Source organism: Rhincodon typus, chromosome 3, assembly GCF_021869965.1.
Source record: "Rhincodon typus isolate 14 chromosome 3, sRhiTyp1.1, whole genome shotgun sequence".
Classification (NCBI taxonomy): domain Eukaryota; kingdom Metazoa; phylum Chordata; class Chondrichthyes; order Orectolobiformes; family Rhincodontidae; genus Rhincodon; species Rhincodon typus.
The window spans coordinates 26,660,732-26,681,237 of NC_063334.1; the positions used below are offsets into that span (position 1 = coordinate 26,660,732).

Here is a 20,506-nt window from a genome sequence, read left to right on the forward strand (position 1 = left end):
TTCTGAAGAAGGGTCTAGGCCCGAAATGTCAGCCTTCCTGCTCCTCTGATGCTGCTTGGCCTGCTGTGTTCATCCAGCTCTACACCTTGTTATCTCAGATTCTCCAGCATCTGCAGTTCCTACTATCTCTGAAGATTGCAAGAGCTGTTTCTTCGATATAGTTAAGGTAAGAGAGAAGCAAGAGTGGACATTTGACTGCTAAACAATGAAACTGAAAAAGTAGTAATGGGGAACAAAGATATAATGGAGGAACTGAATAGGTACTTTGCATCAATCTTCACAGTCAAAGACACCAGTAGCATTACAGAACTTAAAGAGAGTCATGGGAAGAGGTGAGTGTAGTGGCTGTCTGAGGAGATGGGACTAGGGAAGCCGAAAGATCTGAAAATGGATAAATCTACATCCCAGAGTTTTGAAGGAAATAGCTGAGGAGATTATGGAAGCATTATTGGTGATCTTTCAGGAATCACTGGAGTCAGGGAAGCACATGGTAAGATAGGGCTGAGTCAGTGCGGCTTCATCATGGGAAGTCATGCCTGACAAATCGATTAGAATTCTTTGAGGAGTTAATGAGCATGTTAGGCAGAAGACAGCCAGTGGATGTGATCTATATGGATTTCCAGAGGGTCTTTGACAAGGTGCCAATAGGTGGTTGCTAAGTAAGGTAAAAGCCCATGATGTTAGGGGTAAAATACTGACATGGATAGAGGGTTGGCTGCCTGGCATAGAGTGGGGATAAAGTGGTCTTTTCCAGGATGGAAGCCAGTGACTATTGAGTTCCGCAAAGGTCAGTGTTGGGACCACAATTATTCACGTTATACATTAACAACCTGGATGAAGGAACTGAGGGCGTTGTTGCTAAGTTTGCAGGTGACACAAAAATAGGCGGAGGGACAGGTAGTGTTGAGGAAGTGGGGAGGGTGCAGAAAGACTTGGTTAGGCCAGTAGAGTGGGCAAAGAAGTAGCAGATGGGATATAATGTGGGAACTTGAGAGGTTATGCTCTTCAGTAGGAAGAATATAATGACAGAATATTTTCTAAATATGGAAAGGCTTTGGAAATCTGAAGCATGAAGGGGCTTGGCAATTCTAGTTCAGGATTCCCTTAACGTTAACATGCAGGTTCAGTTGGCAGTTAGGAAGGCAAATGCAATGGTAGCTTTCATTTTAAGAGGGCTAGAATACAAGAGCAGAAATATACTGCTAAGGCTGTATTAACCTCTGTCATATTACGTTTGGAATATTGTGAACAGTTCTTGTACCTAAGGAAGGATGTGCTGGCTTTGGAAGGGGTCCAGAGGAGGTTTACAAGAATGATCCTGGCGATGAAGGGCTTGTCATATGAGGAGTGGTTGGGGACTCCGAGCCTGTACTCAATGGAGTTTAAAAGATGAGGAGGATCTAATTAAAACTTAGAATACTCAGAGGCCTGCATAGAGTGGATATGGAGAAGATGTTTCCACTGGTCTAGGATTCAAGGGCCGAGCCTCAGAGTGAAGGAATGACCCTTTAGAACTGAGACAAGGGTGAATTTCTTTAGCCAGAGGTTGGTTCTTCTATGGAACTCATGGCTTCAGGAGGCTGTGGAAGCCACGTCATTGAGTGTATCTAGGGCAGAGATAGATAGGGTCTTGATTAGTAAGGAGATCAGGGTTACAGGGAAAAGGCAAGAAAATGGAGTCAAGAAACACATAAACCATAATTGTATGGCGAAGTAGACTCGATGGACCAAATGGACTAATTCTGCTCCTATATCTTATGGCCTTGTGGAATTGTTGTATTCCGACACTCTAGTGCTGTTTGTTCGTGAACCACAATCAGAGAAAAATATAGCAAACTTTGTTTTAACCGGCAAAAATTATATACCTCAAATACTGAAAGTTTACTGTATTATCATGATCTCCGCAAAGTCAGTTGAGAGTGTGAGTGAACATGTTCTATCCTGATGAGCTTTATTTTAGGCAAATTTACATTATTATTTAAGTGATTTAAGCTGTAAGTAATGTGTACACCCACTGCATTATATTTCTATTACTAAGTGTGTATTTTTCCATTGATTAGTAAAAGTTTGCAGTACTCAGTTTTAGCATTTGCTGCTTTTTAAGCAGGAACACTATAAGATAGTGTTTTTGCCTTTTTCTGGCATTGTACTGCAGGTATTTAAGTAATGAAGATCTCTTCAGAGTTGTTTCCTGGTTTGTCCCATAGCAAGACATATATCTCATGTTTCTTCATTGCTTCTTATACTTTCAGGTCGAAGCCCAGATTCCCCAAGAAGAGTCTGAAGGAACTCGCCAGTTACCTGACCCTGATGAATTTGTTCCACCCATTCCCCCTCCTCCATATTTCTCCACTTTCTGTTCCTATACTCCCAGGATTAATCCACGGTAAGGAAAGTAACCATCTCAACCTTATTAGAGGACAGAATGGACACTTGCTACGCTAAATCAAACTTGTATGGTAATATGCTTTGAATGGTGAGGGTCCAAAGAGAAGTAGAGATCTATGCATATGGATCACCAAGGTGAGGTATAAATCAAAAGTCTAATACAGTTAGAATATAAAAGGAAAGAAGGTTTTTTAGAGCTAAACAAATCTCTGGTCAGACTGCAACAAAAACAAAGTGATGGTGAAACTCAGCAGGTCTGGCAGCATCAGTAGGAAGAAAGCAGAGTTAATGTTCTGAGCCCAGTGACCCTTCTTCAGAACTGTTAGCTAGGAAACAGTGGGAAACGAAATGCAGACTGAGCGACTGCTTTGCAGAACTTTTACGTTCTGTCTGCTAAAATAACTCTGAGCTCCTAATTGTCTGTCGCTTCAACACACCACCATATTCCCATTGCCGACATCTCTGTGCTGGGTTTGCTGCAGTGCTCCTGAAAAGCTCAGCACAAGCTCAAAGAACAGCATCTGATTTACCTCTTGGGGATCCTGCAGTCTGTAGGACTCAACGTAGCATTCAGTAGCTTTAGAGCCCTATTCCATCCTTCCATGTTATTTAACCCATCCCCACCCAGTTTTGTTCTGACGTGTTGCTTTTAGCACAGTCACCCATTCTCATGTACTCCCAGGCCCGTTATCACAATATATGGGTTGCTTTCAGTACAGCTCATCCTGTCCTCTGCTTGGTTTTTATTATCACTTATTCAGCGTTTCTTCTGTCCTGCCCTGCTATCCCTGTTTGCCTAACCCTTTCATATCACTCTGTCTCTGGGCTCCATCTCCACCTATCTGCTCATCTCTCCCCTTCAACCTCCAGTCCCCCCCACCTCCGACATCCTTGTCTTCAGCATAAATATCACTGTTTCCTAGCTGCTAACAGTTCTGATGAAGAGTCACTGGAAAACATTAACTCTGCTTTCTTCCCACAGACGCTGCCAGACCTGCTGTGTTTTTGCCAGCAATTTCTGTTTTTGTTTCAGATCTCCAGCATCCACAGTTTTTGTTTTATTTCTAGTCAGATTACACCTGGACGGCTGTGTAAAGTTCTAGCTTCTGCACCTTAGATAGTATCCATTAGCCTTAGAACAAATGCAACGCAAATTCACCAGAATGTCACCCAGGCTTCAAGAGTTAAAGTACATGAACTTGGTTTCCTTTAGCTGAAATATACAAGGTTGAAGGGTGATTTTATTGAAGTTCCTATGATGGTAAGGTTACCATTAAGATTACCTTCACTTAAATGGGGTTTTTTTTTACTGTACGTATATATATTAAGACGTACTGCTCCCATCAGTTCTCTTGTTGGTTAGCTTGTAACTAGTTGAGATTTAGTTGAAGGCTAACTGTTATTGCTGTCGTTGTTGCAGGGTTCTTAGCAATGATGTAATTCCCCTGACACATATCTATGCAACCAGAATGAAAGGGATTGAAGTGTTTTGTCCTGTGGAACCTCCTCCCCCATATGAGGCTGTGATGAGCAATCCGAACGATGAGCAGGTGAGTAGTGTAAAGGCCCTCTTTGTTTATCTAATGAGCACAACCGAAGAGAATGAAGAGCGTGCTTTGGAAAAAGAGTAAGGGACAGAGATTCGTTTCACAAAGGCCGGTTCGGGGGTCATTGCAATGATTAAATGCCATGCCTCACATTCAGTTCCATTGACTTCAACCTGTTGGGGAGTGGTGGAGCCCTGGCTCCTTACACAACCCTTCTCTCTCTCCGTTTACAGCGGTGGTCCCAGCAGGGATGAGGGAGGAAGTCCAGCAAAGCTAGGCCTCAGACCTTACCCCAGGATCTGACCCAATTTCGGGCAGCAAGGAAGAGGAAATTCCCAGTTCACCCGCTGCCTCCCCTTAACAGCCAACGGCATTGCCAAGGTCAGGCCCAGCCAGCCTCAATGTTCACGGACCCTGACTGACAGGAACTTAACCAGAATTTACACATGCTGCAGTTCCAAAAAGGGGAAGGCGATGGAGTAGTGGGCAAGTAATCCAGAGACACAGGTTTATGCACTGGAGCCAAGTGTTCAAGGTGGCAGATGGTGGAATTTGAATTCAATTAACAAATATGTAATTACGGCTAGTCTAATATTGACCATGGAACGATGGTTATAATAACCCATCAGTTTCACAAATAGCCTTCGGAGAGGGAAACCTCCAGCCCTCACCTGGTCAGCCCTACGTATGACTCCAGGTTCACAGTAATTTGGTTAGCTCTTAAAAAGCCCCCAAACTCGATTGTTTCAGGCCATTACAGAGCCAGATTAAAGGAATGAAATTGAACCAAGTGCCTGGCATCAACCAAGGCACCAGAAACAATATTGGCACAACAGTGCCCTCATGATCCTGCAGAGTCCTCCTTAAAAACATCGGAGACCTCGTGCCTTCGGAGTTTGAGCTGTCTCTCAGACTATTCGTGGGACAGTCAGTAGTCATTTTCACAGATTCATACCACACAATGTCCCCGACACCACCATCACCATCTGTCAGGGGGGTATTGCGCTGGCATACCTGAACATTGACTCTGGACCTCATGAACTCTCGTAGCATCAGGTCAGACATGGGCAAGGAAATCTCCAGCTGATTACTACATTTCCCTCACACCCCAGCACCCTACCACGAATAAGTCAGTGCTCCTCCATGTTAAACGCCCCTTGGAGGATGCAATAAGGGTGGAAAAAGCACAATATGTACTCTGGGCAGGCTCTTCAATGGTCCATCAGCAGTAACATCTTGATAGCACCATGACTGACTGAGCGGACCTGGTCCCAAGGGACAGTCTGGGCCTGCAGTAGGTGGTGATGGAATCAATAAGAGAGAGAACATACTTGACCACATCCTGTCGCAGATGCCTCTGTCCGTGACAGTATTGGTTGGAGTGGCACAGTCTGTGAAGACAAAGTTCTGTTTTTACATTGTGGATACCTTCCAACCTTCCAGTATTTTGTGTCGCATTGCTGTGCTGAATGAGATGGATTTCAAAGAGATCTAGCCATTCAAAACTGGACATCCATGAGGTTCTGTGGTCCAACAGCAGCATTTATACTCAATCAAAATCTCTGACCTCAAGGCTGGACAATTTGCATGCTACCGCTACCATCAAACTCTGGTTCAATGAGCTTTGCAAGAGGGCATGCCAGGAACAGCACCAGGTATACCTAGTGAAACTATAAAGGACCACTTGTGCAACAAACAGCATAAGCAACAAGCGATAGACTTGGCCCAACATTACCAGAACCAACAGATCAGATCTAAGCTCTTCAATCCTGTCACACTCTGTTGTGAATGGTGGTGGCAATTAAATAAACAACTCGTTGGAAGAGGAGGAGGTTCCACAAATATTTCCATCCTCAAAGATGGGAGATCCCAGCAGAGCACATGATAAGGATGAAGTATTTGCAACAATCTTCAGTCCAGTGCCAAGTGGATGATCCATCTCGGCCTCCTCCTGAGGCTCTCTCGTCATATATGTCAGCTTTTAGCTGGGTGTAGAGTGAGATAGTTGTGGTTGTTTTTGGTCGGTTGTCTCAGCTCCAGGACATCTCTGCACGAGTTCTGTATGGTGGTGTCTTAGGCCCAAACATCTTCAATTGCTTCATCAATGACGTTCCTTCCACCATAAGGTCAGACGTGAGATATTTGCTGATGATTGCATGCGTGACTCCTCAGATACTGAATCAGTCCGTGTCCAAATGCAACAAGAGCTGGAGATTTAGAGAATTAAATCATCACCCTTTGATATCCAATGGTGTTACCATTGTTGAATCCCCCACTATCAAACCTGGGGGCTACCATTGACCAGAAACAGAACTGGACCGGCCAGATAAACACAGTGGCTAAAACAAAAAGCCAGTCAGAGACTAAGAATTCTACCAACATGAATTACCTCCATGATAGATGGATTGCAGTGGTTTGAAAAGGCAGTTCACTACCACCTTCCGTAAGGTAATTGGGGATGGTCAATAAATAGCTTAGCCAGTGATGTACTCTCAATCCATGTATGAAGAAGAAAGCCCCAAATATTCTCTTTTCACAGCTTTAAATAATTGATTTTGGCCCTGTGCTATAGTCTGTTAAGAATATTGTACTCTCCAATTAAGGCAGGAACCTCTAGCAAAAAGATTTCCTCAACTTGCTGATTAGATGGAAACTGAAGATTTTCTCCATTTGCTATTATTAGGGCACTTGATAACAAAAGGGGGACACAGGATTATTCCAGGATAATTTCAGAGAAATTTCAAAGGAAATACATACTGATTTACTGTGATGATACTAGGATAGTTTTCTATTGGTGGAAGTATTTAGAGTTTAATATTTACATTGGCTGAATTCCACCAACTAACTGAACAATATGTAATTTGCAGTGGAGACAGACAGAGATGGATTATGTAGTTACAAGAAGGCACTTTAATTGGAATGATAACACTTACCAGGGCCCGCTTCCTCACAAATGAATAGGGCCACATCTTTTGATATATTTTGTTGTGTAGAACAAAACCCACTTAACAGCTGTAGGGTTTTAAAAAAGTGCAAGAAGGGAATAAAGAAATCTTCCACTCAACCCGCTCCCATCATTAACCACCCAATCTTTCAACAACAGATTGCATTTGCATTTACTGTGTCTTAATAATCCTATATGTTTCAATGAGTGAGTAGAGTCCCAACCTGTGTAGCCTTTGCTCATAAGACAGTCTCTCCATAATGGGGATCATCGTAGTGAACCTTCACTGAACTGCCTGCAATAAAATGATCTTTTCTTAAATAAAGGGACCAAAACTGCTCACAGTATACAGATGTGGTCTCACCAGAACCTCGTACAGTTGCAGGAAGACCTCCCTACTCTTATACTCCAACCCCTTAGAAGTAAGGGCCAACATTCCATTAGCCTTCCTGATTACCTGCTGCAACTGTGCGGTAACTTTGAGTTTCATGCACAAGTAGCCCCAAGTCCCTCAGTGTGGTGCACCTTTCTGCAATTTGTCTCCATTTAAATAATGTTCTGTGCTTTTGTGTTCTCTGTTTCAAAATGATGACGTTAAGGGAGACTGGAACCTTCTTTATGACAATGAGGCTGGGTTTGAATATCTTTGCAGCTCCCATTTCTTAGCTTTGTTTTTCTCTTTCTGGTTACTATTTCTAGCTGTTACGTGGCAATGAGCTGGGCAATAGGCTTGTTTTTAAACTTCTTCCCCTGCTTTGGAAGCAACATCTACATCGTAATCTCTTCAGTACAACAGCGGGGGAGGATTGACTTATTCCTGAACACTTCCTTCCTTCAACAGCCAGGCATTGTCCATCCTGATGTGCTGTGTGTCTGTTGTAAGATTATAGATTTCTCCATTGAATGGTTGCTGGTGAAGTTTGATATGAGGAAGGGGCTTGGCCTGTCTGCTATTTGTCACCCGCTTTACTTTTCCACTTTCTACAATTGAAAGCCTTGCTATTGTGTGGAATATATAGTTACCAAGGGTAACAAAGGGAAAGATTTATGAGCATAGGCGGAGTTGAAAGGAAGCAAACCAGTTACTCCCCATCAAATACTTCTTTTGTCTAAAGTTGCTGCCTTTTTGCTGTCTTATAAATTTAGATTTAGGTTTTGTTGTCACATGTACTCAAGTATGCAGTATAAGAGTAGAATGAAAAGTGTACAATGTCGCCACATACAGCACCATCTTAGGTACAAAATCTTACTTACAGAAGTAGAAAAATAAAGAAATATGTTAAGTTCAGCTCTACAGTCTTATTATTATAAAAATAAAGAAGTAAAGTTAAAAAGTCCTTTCTTTAGCTATGGGTCTGCAGACACTCCAAGCTGGCTTTTCCCCAAGAGGGCTCGCTCTCGCCTGTGCTGGGCATGTTATATTAACCTCCAGTACAGAAACATTAAAATACTCATTGCCCCTCCCTAACTGCTGTAAATGGAAAGGTTTGCTAGGCCATTACTGTGGGTGTGGAGTCACATGTAGACCAGACCAGTGAAGAAGGGCAGACTTCCTTCCCTTGAAGGGCATTGGCTCCCAGAGCATTTAGTCTGAGTCTCAGGATTAGTAATCCAGTAATATTACCACCATCTCCCCCTGTCCTTACCTCAATTTGCATGGCACAGTCACATGTTTTGTTGGATTATTTCTCCTCCATAGCACCTTGGAACCCTGTTAAAGGTGCTACATAAATGCAAGCTGTTGTTTGGGTGCACTGTAATGTGCTTTTTTTTTAAACTCCTCAAAGGACATTAGCCTTCTGTGATACTGCATCTCTCCATGTCAGCTGTTTCTGATTTGAAAAATTTATCTCTTGGTAGCATCTCAAAGTTCATTCCAATTTACTCTTCCACTTTAGCTGTGATTGACAACAGCTTGCATAGGGTAACGGTCAGCAATGGGAATCCTGCACCATTTCTTCCTGCTGTTTCTCCAGAGCAAGAAGATACTGAGGCCTATGGTTGGACTGCTATAGATCTATGGCTGTTCAGCCCATTGTGCTCATTCTGGTGTTAGCCTTTCAACCTGTTCCATTGCCATTATCAACATAACTGTGAAATCTCAAAGCTTAGAATGCAGCAAGAATCAAAACTGAGACCGATCTGATTAAACAGGTCAAACTTGGGTCAGTGGTAACACATTCAGCGGGTTGCACTCTCTCACCTCTGAGTCAGTCAAGTCTCCAGAGATGTGAAGACAATGATCTAGGCTGATGCATCCCTTTGCAGTACAGAGAGAGTGCTGCACTGTTCGGGACTGCATGCTTTCAGGTGACATGTTAAACACGAACTTCACTGGCTGTATGTAAAAACAGAATTCCCACTCTCATTATTTCAATGAGGAGCAGGGGAGCTATCCTTGATGTGTTGCCCAACATACATCCCTCGACCAATATTCACGAAAACAAAATCTGGTATTGTCACATCGCCTTCTGTGGGAGTTTGCTGTGTAAGTTGGCTGCTGTGTTTCTTACAATACAACTGTGACTACACTTCGAAAATATTTCATTGGTAGCGAAGCTCTCTGTGACGTTCTTTCTTCCTTTGCACTGTTATTTTCCGCTGAGCCAGGGTTTTCTTTGTTACTTGGGTAAAGTCCCTCAGAAGGAAATGCGTGCTTTTGGCTGCAGAATCAATCAAGGCCACACACGTAGTTGGAAATTACGACTCACTGATCCACATGGAGAAGCAATCCATCCTCCCTCTGTCTTCACTGATGCTGACAGTGATAGCAGATATGTTGGAGGCTGACCTTGCAGAAGTTAATCAAATCATGAGGGACATGGATAGGGTGAATAGGGTGGGGGAGTCCAAAACTAGAGGGCATAGGTTTAAGGTGAGAGGGGAAAGATTTAAAAGGACCTAAGGGGCAACTTTTTCACGCAGAGGGTGGTGTGTGTATGGAATGAGCTGCCAGAGAAGGTGTTGAAAGCTGGTACAATTACATCATTTAAAAAGGTATCTGGATGGATATATGAATAGGAAGTGGTTAGAGGGATTGTTGGCAAATGGGACTAGCTTAATTTAGGATATCTACTCGGCATGGACGTGTTGGACCGAAGGGTCTGTTTCCATGTTGTACAACTATATGATTCTATATTGCTTTTAATCCTTTACTCACTTTACTGGTCAGTTTCTCATGGCATTGCATGCGTAGCCTGTAATGCTTAGTGACATGAGGAGGAATAAATGGGGCAGTGGAAAGAGGGAGAAGTGAAGGATTGGGAAATGGAGAACAAAAAGTGGAGGAGGGAAAAGTGGGATAAGGAAACTATGGAGCTGGGGAGGCTGAAGTGGAAGGCAGGAAATTGGCGAAGGTCGGGTGGCTGGTTGGGGAGAAAATGGAGATAGAGGGGGGCAATGAGAAATGGGGTTGGGAATTTAGTGTGTGTGTGTGTAGACAGGCTTAGGGCAGTGGTGGAGGAAAAGCTTCAGGTGGGGACTGTGGCTGTTGGACGTGGAATTGCCAGTGTTCCAAGCTTTCCCTGGAATTGAAGAGCAATCTTCAGGACGCCGCTGGGAGAAAAAAATCTTTCACCTCCTTTGCTGTGAAAATGTTACGGTTGAAAAGAGAAGGATTGAGGAACAGGAATCATCCAGTTGGATGCAGAAGTCCCTATTTGTTCCCTGTTTGGCCACGGGGAAACAGCGCTGCGATGTATCTGCTAGCCACTGGCAGCAAATTGAGGTGGGGGGACTAGTGAGGAAACCTCCAGGATCACATACAGCTAGTGTTGCTAATCCTACCAGGAAGGCTTTTCCAATGCTAAAAGCAATATATCATGTGTTGCTATCCAGCTGTGTTGGATGTTTCAGTGGCCATATCACACCTGCTGAATGGGGCATGGTGATCGCTCCTTCCACGCCACAGTTTCTAAGAAATTAAGAGCAATTAGATGTGAACAGCAGAAAACTCTGAGCATTCTTTATAAGTAATAACCTGGAGCAGTTAAAACAATTACATGAATGTGACTGACAGTCCTTTAGTCAGAGAATTTTTTAAAAAAAACCTTGTCAACAGCAAAAGAGTCAAAACTACACTGTTCAAAACGTGAGGCACATCAGTGTTCTATTTCTTCCATTATGAGGCTAAGACCAAAGACAGCCAGTTTAATCCACAGGGATATATCATTTTAAAACCAGCCTGTTCAAATATCACACAAAAGCTCTGTGGTGGGTCGCACTTGAACCCAGGCCTTCTGCACCAGAGGTAGGCACACTGCCACCTCCTTCTGCTCAGGGATTTATATTTTCCTGATTTCCTTTCCTCACTTAAAGCACCTTTTTGCAATAATGAGGGTCATTCTATCATTGTTTAGTATTTCCCATTCCCATCACTTGCCATGTCTTCAACTACTGAGCCCTAAATTTCACCCTTAACCCTCTCCTCCACTGTTTCATCCTCAATGACACTCCTTTAAACCTACCTGTTTGACCAAGCATTTGGTCAACTGTCCGTGATATCTCCTTATGTGGCTCATTCTAAGAGTCTTGCTTGATAACATTCCTGTATGAAAGGTGCCATCTAAATGCAAGTTGTTTCCACTAGAGCCAACAGCATTAAAAACAGTAGTAATCTTGAAACTAATTAGATTTATTCTATTGTTTACAATGCTGTAAGATTCAAATATCTTACAGTGCACACATATGCCACTCAGTCCATCATTGCCTGTGCTGGACACTTTGAAAAACCTGTACAATTATTCCTCCCTGCTCTTTCCACAATAGCCCTGGAAATTGTTCTGTATGAACAAAAATAATTTGTACTAATCCTGATCCACATTAAATCACAGTCAATCCACTATCTACCTTTGTCTTAAAAACATTCAATACCATCACATTCACTGTCTTCTGAGGCAGTGTTTTCAAAGATGCACATCCTTTGGACAGAGAAAGAAAATTTTCTGATTTCTGTCCTAAAAGGGTGACCCCTAATTTTAAACCAGTGCCCACCCCCTCCCCACTTCTTCAGTTCTGGACTGACCCACAAGAGAAAACATCCTTTCCGTGTTCATCTTGTCAAGACTTCAGGATCTTACAAACTTCAGTGAAATCACCTCTCACTCTTTTAAGTCCAGCGAAAAGCACAGACTATTCCACCTTTCCTCATAAGACAACCCATTTATTGCAGCTATTAGTCCAATAAAGCTCCTTTGTATTGTTCAAAATAATTTACATTCTTCCTAAAATAAGGACACAGGATTTAAGATGTGGCCTCACCACTGCTGTGAAGCATAACAGCCTAATGTTTTATGTTCAATTCCTGTTGTAATAAAGGATTATTACTCCAATGTCCTTCTGAGTCATTTGCTGTACCTGCACACTAACTTGTTGCAATTCATGCACTAAAATACCTAGATCCCTCTGCAATTCAAAATTCTGCAGTAGTTTTCCATTTAAGTAATACTCAGTTTGTTTTTATTCTTCCTCCCAAAGTGAATGACTTCACATTTATCCACATTATATTCCATTTGTGAGCTATTTGCCTACTCACTCATATGTTGGTCTGTATTGTTGTTAGGTCATCCTCACAACATGCACTCCTACCCACATTTGTATTATGTACAAATTTAGCCACCAAACCTTCAATACCCTCATCTAAGTTATTGATATGGATTGAAAAGAGATGAGGACCCAGTACAGTCTCCTATAGGAGTCCACACATTGCATCCTGTCAATTTGAAAAATACCAATTTATACATACACTGTTTTCTGCCACGCCATATTTGCTACTTCCATGATACTGGAAACCTTTCAGAATCTAACAAATTTTGGAAAGTTAACACCAGTGCGCCTAACTGATTAGCTCCAGCTCCTAAGACCCTAAGATTAAGTCAATTAGGGCCTAGAGATCTGTTATCTCGAGGCTCTATCAATTTGCTTGGTATCTCTTCCGTAGGGACTACTAATTCACCAAAGATCTCTTTTTTTCTTCAACCTCCTGACTTACGATATTACAAGCATGTTTTTGTATCTTCTATAGTGAAGAAGCAAAATGTTTATTTGTTGTATCCATTTCTTTATTATCTATCTTTAACTCTCCAGATGACCAATACTCCCTTAACTTGCTCTTTCCTTTTTTATAACCAGTAGAAACTCTTGCTACCTCTTTTTACATTTCTGGCTAATTTCCTTGCAAGCTCTAATTTATTTTCCCTGATTGGTGTTATAGTCATTCTCTGTTATTTTTTATATTCTGTCCAATCATCTCAATATCACTAATCTTTGTGCAATTATCTGCTTTTTCTTTAAGTTTGATGCTTTCCTTAACTTCTTTAGTTAACCAATATTGGTGGGTCCTCCTCTTGATTTTTTTCTTCACAGTGGGAATGTACTTATTCTGCCACTGCTTTTCTATTCGTCTATCATCTAATCTAATATCCCAGTTCATTTAAGCTGGCCCAGTTTTCATGCCGACATGGTTGACCTTATTTACTCTCAAACCCACTTGTTTCCCTTTCAAGTTAAATGTATAATTCAAACACGTTATGATAGCTGCTACCTAGAAGGCCTTTACTAAGAATTCATTAATTAATCCTGTCACACTACATGATACCAAGTCTAATGTAGCATGCTCTCTGGTTGGTTCCAGAACATGCTGCTCTAAGAAACCATCTTGAAAACATTCTATTAACTTGTCATTAAAGATACTATTGCCAATATGATTTTTACATTTTACATGGAGATTAATGTCTCCCAATGATTAGTGCTGTCCCTTTATTCCAAGCACCCAGTATTTCTTCTTGCATATTTCTTGCATGGATATTGTTTGGGGACTTGTAGATCACTCAAACTAGTGACTTATTTGCCCCACACATCCTCATGTTCACCCAAACTGTTTCTACATCCCTTTCTCCTGAGCCAAGGTCATCTCTAAGCAATACCATCTTTGAATAGGAGCGCTACCCCTCTGCCTTTACCTAGCTTCCTATTCTTAAATTTCATATACTCCTAAACATTTAAAATCCAGTCCTTCCCATCCTGTAGCTGTCATTCCATGAGAAAATCCAGATCATATTTATTCACTTCAATGTGCACGATTAATTCATTTACTGTTTATGAATAGCACGTATATTCAGATACAGACCCTTTAGTTTTCTTATTATCTTTATAGCGTCCAGCCTTAACAGTTGATATATGCTTAGTTTTTTCTTCTCTCTTTGTCTTTTCCTATCATTTTTCACAATATTATTTTGCTCTCCTACATCAACTCTATCCTTTGATTTGTTACACTTGCCCAAGCTCGATCCCTTACAACTCCCCCTTGTTTAGTTCTAAACCCTCTGTACTTCCTTGATAATGCCAGCTTGTGAGAAAACTAGTCCAGGTGGAGACCATCCCAATAGTTACAGATCCAACTTTCCCCCGTTTTGGAGGCAGTGTGTCATGAGCCAGAACCCACTTCTCCCATGCCAGTCCATGAGTCACGAACTCACTTCTGTAATTTTATTCGTCGTATGTCAATTTGCATGGGGTTCAGGTATTAATCCAGAAGTGAAAACCGAAAGAACTGCGGATGCTGTAAATCAGGAACAAAAACAAAGTTGCTGGAAAAGCACAGCAGGTCTGGCAGCATTAATCCAGAAGTTATTACCTTTGACGTTCTGCTTTTGAATTTGACACGTAATTTCTTATACTTCCTCTGCAGCACCTCTTTGCTAGTTCTTCCCATGTTATTAGTGCCAAGTGGACCACGATGGATGGGATCATTCCCTTCCCACTGCAGATTCTTCGTCAGCACAGGGGAGATATCCTGAACCTGGACATCAGGCAGGCAACCCAGCCTGGATTTGTGCATTTTGCTGAAGACAATGCTGTCAGTCTCCCTCACTATACTGTCCCCTAACTATCACGACATTCCCTCTTGAGTGACTTCCTGTACGCCACAGTGCCATGTTCAGTTAGCACCTCCACCCTGCAGCCCTCGCTCTCATCCCAACAAGCTGAAAACAAAAATCCTCAAACCTGTTGGAATATTGCAAAGGATGAGGCTCCTGCATTCCTGCCGTTCAGATCATTTACTGCCTCATTTGTAGTTGCACCCTCCCGTTCCTGACCACTAGCTGGATTGGAAGACCCAACCCTAAGGGCTGTGACCTGGAGTAGTGTCATACCCCTCCCCAACACGTGCAGCTCAATACTGAGCTGAAGTTCCTACAATTACAAACACTTACTGCAAGGTGCTCTAAATTTTGTACCCTGGATAATGAGTTATTCCAATATGGGGTGGTACAGTGGCACAGTGGTTAGCACTGCTGTCTCACAGCACCAGGGACCTGGGTTCGATTCCACCCTTGGGCGACTGTCTGTGTGGAGTTTGCACATTCTCCCCGTGTCTGTGTGGGTTTCCTTTCACAGTCCAAAAGATGTACAGGGTAGGTGGATTGGCCATGCTAAATTGCCCCGAGTATTCAGGGATGTGTAGATTAGGTGGTTTATAGGGGGATGGGTCTGGGTGGGATGCTCCAAGGTTCGGTGTGGACCGGTTGGATCGAAGGCCCTGTTTCCACACTGTAGGGATTCTATGATTCTATAAATATTGAGTACTTCTGAAAATGCTGACTAAGTAATGGACAATATGCCAGTTGATGCACTTGATGTTTCCCTTGAGCCTTTCCAGAAATATGGGTGAAAAGCTTCAGGCCTAGGTCTGTATCATAATACAATCCATCAAGATAATGCTGTAATGCTCCAAAAACAAATAGAGGCTTTCATTTTTATGGTGCCCATCAGGACCTCCCGATGCCTGAAAGTGCGTTGTAGCTAATGAAATCTTCTGCAGAATAGTCACTGTTGTAGGAAACGTAGCAGCCAATTTGAACACAACAGATCCAACGAACATCAAGGTGATGATGATTAGGTTTTTATTTGCTTACAAGCATGTTGATTGGAATATGATATCAAATAGAATACCCTTTTATTGTCACGTGTACTCGTTGTGGGAGTTCAGTGAAAAGCTTTTACAATGTCTGCCTTCTTATAGGCGACATCTTAGGTACAAGTACCTAGGTACAATTCTTGGATACAGCAGAGGAATAAAAGTAGTTACATTACTTTACAGAGTTGAAAATAAGTTAAAAATAGGACATCTTTAAAATGTTGACATTAAAGTAAGGTAGGAAATTTCAAATAGACATTACACTGTAGCAGCTCAGCACAGGGCCTCCCCACGTGGTCTGTCTGCCCACGCCAGACCCCAGTCCAACAGCCATCCCCGTTCCACTCCCAGACCCAGTCCACTCCACACCAGCTCCAGGGAAGTTCCAGAACTGCCTCGCCCTCGCCGGTCTCCACCCGAGACACGCTGCCTGCACGCTGCTGTGGGGCTGCTTCCCCGAGCTGCCCTGAGACTCATGGCCCACGCACTGTGTCAGGACTTGCTGCTTGTGCTGGTCCGTGGCTCTCAGCCCACGCGCTGCACAAGGGCTTGCTACTCGTGCTGGTCCGGGGCTCTCAGCCCACGCGCTGCACAAGGGCTCGCTGCTCAGGCTGGTCTGATGCTGCTTCCCCATGTGTTGCTGCAGGCACTCAGCCCACACCCTGTGCCAGGGTTCGTCGCTCATGCCGGTCCGGGGCTCTCAGCCCACGCGCTGCTCCAGGGCTCGCCGCTCCGGGGATTTGCTGCTGATGCCAGCTGCTGATGCCAGCCACTGCTCCAGGACTCGCCTCCAGTGCTAGGGGGAGAGAAGAAGCAAAAATAGAGAGGAAAAGAAAGAAAAAGAACAGGCGGAGAATAGGAGTTCTGGCAGGAGCGTTCTACTCTGCACACCCCACCCCACCCGCTCCCCAACCCCACCCCCTCCCCAACCCCACCCCCTCCATGTCTATGGGCTTATTATTGACCATTAAGTGAAATTGCCTGGAGTTCTTAGTTTGTCTGTGGTATCTATATGTAAGCTGAGAGAGCAGATAGGGTCTCTGTTTAAACTATCATCTGAAAGAAAATGCCTTAGACTCAGATGCACTGGGAATATCAGCCTGGACTAGCTCTAGTCTCTGAAATTGGATTCAAATCCACAAGCTTCTGATTCAAGATTCAAGACTGTGTCCTGCTAAGCCAAAGCAGGCATTGTTTAGGTCCCTTTTCGAGGTGTGAAGTGGGCCTGAGGAAAACCTCCAGCGATTTATAAAGATCTCTTTGAAATTGCAGCGGGCCGTGAACACATCCTGTTTTAACTTGGACAGTTTTGTGTTGTCAGGTTTCGAGCTTGCAAGCAGCTGCGGGGATGGACGGAGCACCTGAAAGAGCAGCATGTGCAACATCAGATGGTAAAGGCAGCAGTAACGTTGCGTCATTTTTCCCCCCTCACCAATCCAGGGTTGCTAACACTGCTGTGACTTTTCCCGGCGGTTCCCTCACGTGGTCCCCTGCCACCAGACAGTCCAGCCCCTCATGGGTCATCTGACAAGGCTATCTCCCTGACCCCCACTCCCCCTGGCCCCTGCCTTGCCACGACCAACTGGAAAACAAGCAGCAACTTTGGGAGCCAATTAGATTGAACTTGATCGTCAATCAAACAGCCTTTTCTCCTGTGTCCCATGAATAAACAGAAAGGGTTCCAAGGTTTTACTTCCAATATCTGTATGATTTTCCTCCTGGGTCTTTACTTGCAGCAGTGTTCAGCTTTCCTTCCCAGAGACTCCAGGGCTATCCTAGAGAATTGGAAACCCCTCCTTCGATCTCCCCCACTGCTGGAACCAATCAGGGACTCAGTTAATGCCTCAAAGTCTTTGGTTTGGAGATGGAACGTACTGAGGGATGCCCAGGGCAAAGTGTTGACCATCCCTGTGGTTTTAGCAGCAGTTCATTGAATTCTTACCTTGTCCTCACCCAACACCCACCTCAATAGAAGTGTTAGAGGCCAAGACCTTCCTAAACAGGCTGAGTACATGAAGAAGGGTCCAGACCCGAAACGCCAGCTTTCCTACTCCTCTGATGCTGCTTGGCCTGCTGTGTTCATCCAGCTGTACACCTTGTTATCTCAGATTCTCCAGCATCGGCAGTTCCTACTATGTCTGAGTACGTTTCACCCCTTTGTCTAAACAGCCTTGGTCCTGTTATCCTCAACCAACATGCAGCACGCCATGAGTATAGACAGGAGAAGTTTTTTTCTCATGCAGTGAGCTGTGATCACTACTTGAAAAGATCTGAAGCAGATTCTACGGTAATCTTCAAAAAGTAGAATTGGATGAAAGCTTGGGGTGGGCGGGGGGTGGGGGGTGGGGAGGGGGGCAGGAGGAAAAAAGAAACAAAAACACAGCAAGGCAATGATCAAAGAGTGAAGAGGAATGGGAGTATTTGGATTGCTCTTTTAAAGAGTTAGCATTTGACCAAATGGCCTCCCTCTCTGATGCATGATTTAATATAGCAAGTTCTGCAGTTACTGGTAGCTGTTTGCTTGCTAAACTAATAATGGATCACGTGAATAAATACCATCATCAATCTAGAACTAAAGTCAAGTTGGATTTCATCGGTTTGACATGCTTCCAGCAGTTTATTTTGTTGTTTTCTTTTTGCCCTTTATCTTTGTCTCTGTCTGTCCTCAAGGCTGTTGCTGGGGCATAACTCAATGGAGCATCCTCCAAGCCCAAAACTGAAGTGTCCCCCTTTCTTCACCATGAGCTCCTACTGCGAGGGCTAAGGGCCCTTGCTGAGTGAGGCTACGGTCATCTGACTGAATAAATACCCAGGGTTGTCTTCTTCAATTCAAAAATTCATGTCATCCCCGGCTTTCACTGGTCTGTGCCATCGGGGTAAACCAGTCCAGGGTTGCTAACACTGCTGTGACTTTTCCCGGCCTTTCTGTTGCTGAGCTTGTAGGCCCCATAGATCTACCGTTAAAACTTCCATTAGGCTCCTAGGTTTTCCACCACAAGCACGTATCCAAATGTTTTTGAGATGTGTTGGGAGTTTTCACTTTTACCACCCAGCAAGGCAGCAAGCTCCAGATCACCACTCTCTGGATGAAATAATTTCTCCTTAACTCCAGTGTAGTCCTTCTACCAGTCATTGTAATCTGTGGCCCCTGGTTATTGACCTTTCTGTTATGGGAAATAGGATCCTGCCTAATCCACTGTATGTCGACTGTGCTCAGTTCTACACACCTCAATTAAGTCTGTCATCAGGCTCCTCTCTTCCAAAGAAAGCAACACCAGATGAATCAGTGTTTCCTCTTACAAAACTTCTCCTTCCCTGGCAACCTGCTTGTAAATCTTCTTTTGTACCCTCTTTATTGCAATCATCTCTTCCTTCCTATGATGTAATAATTCCATCAGCTTCTGTACTTCTGAGAAAAAAATGACTTACCCCATTTCAAATAATGTTCTCTCCTTTCGTTCAATGCTTATCCTAGGCCTTACCTCACTGTCAGCCTGGCATGGGAGCCTCCATCAGTGCTGCTCCTGAGCAACTCCTTAGAAATGGGGTGAGGTCTACCAAGGTTGATTTACTATCTCATATCGCCCTCTCCAAACCCATCCCAGTTCTTGATAAAACACTTTGCCCTGCCCTACAATAGTAATAATCTCTTGGCACATCCCCACATGCCTTTCAGCTCATAAAGAAGGTTTTGTAGCGTAGTTGCTATGATAATGTATAGCAACTGATATGCACAAGATTTTATAAACCTCTGTGTAACAAATTAGTATCTAAATTACTTTAGTGGTATTGGCTGAGGGATAAATTTTGGCTCAGTGACCGTGGAGTCTTTAATATCCACCAGAGAGGGTGGAGGAGTCTTGGCTTAAAATCTCATCCGCCTTCATCAGGGTTAACATTGTACCAAGACTCTGGAATGAGGCTTGAGTCTATGACCTCTGACTTGAGGTGAGACTAAGCTACATTTTAAAGGAGAAGTGTATCTGGGGTTAGTTAGCACTTTAAATACAGAAGGTAATTATTTTTTCCGTTACTTTGCAGACAACAATCCTCCGGGGGGCTCTGTCAGTGATTCGCTGCAACTGTGCATTGTGCATCCACCCCGGAGCAGGAATTCTGAAACAGAATGCAGCAAGTCAAGCAGGTCGGGTCTGAGGGGGTCAAACAGCGATCCATTGCTTCAAGAATTAGTTATAGAAGGTAACAAATGGAGCACGAGAGAGGGGTTGCTAATGCTTTGAACATTGTCGAACTTTGGTGATATTGCACATACAGTGCTGGTCTCCATATTATAAAATGGCATTCTGGAAGGGACCAGTAGAAGAATGGTACTGTAATAGAGGGCCCAAAATGATTGAAAAGATTGGGCTCTTTTCTCCAGAAAAGCAAAGAAGAAAGGATGATCCGATAGTGGTTTTTAAAATAGTTAAAAGTATAAGGCGCCAGGAGGTTGGTAACCAGCTTGGACAGGATCTGAACTGGGGCAATCAGTACAGAGGCCATTGCTAATAAATCCAACAGGAAACTCAGGAGAAATGTCTTACACACTGCTGGTGAGAACATGGAACCCCCTTCCGTAGGAAATGGATGAGGTGAATAGTGTTATATTTAAAGGGAAGCTGGATAAAGACATGAGGGAGAAAGGAACAGAAGGAGATGTTGATAGGATGTGACGAAGAAGGATTGGGCATGGGAGGAGGCTTGACCGGA

General features: G+C 43.5%; 1 protein-coding gene across 5 annotated transcripts in view; it reads left to right on the forward strand.

The window, feature by feature from the left end:
• Positions 1-20,506, forward strand: part of fam189a2 (family with sequence similarity 189 member A2) — a 114,506-nt gene that overhangs the window by 86,855 nt on the left and 7,145 nt on the right. For all 5 annotated transcript variants that reach the window (XM_048595277.1, XM_048595279.1, XM_048595278.1 and 2 more), the window contains 4 exons: positions 2,253-2,386; positions 3,809-3,938; positions 17,118-17,187; positions 19,838-19,996. In XM_048595277.1, the coding sequence (XP_048451234.1) occupies positions 2,253-2,386; positions 3,809-3,938; positions 17,118-17,187; positions 19,838-19,996 (493 nt within the window). The remainder of the gene's footprint in view (positions 1-2,252; positions 2,387-3,808; positions 3,939-17,117; positions 17,188-19,837; positions 19,997-20,506) is intronic.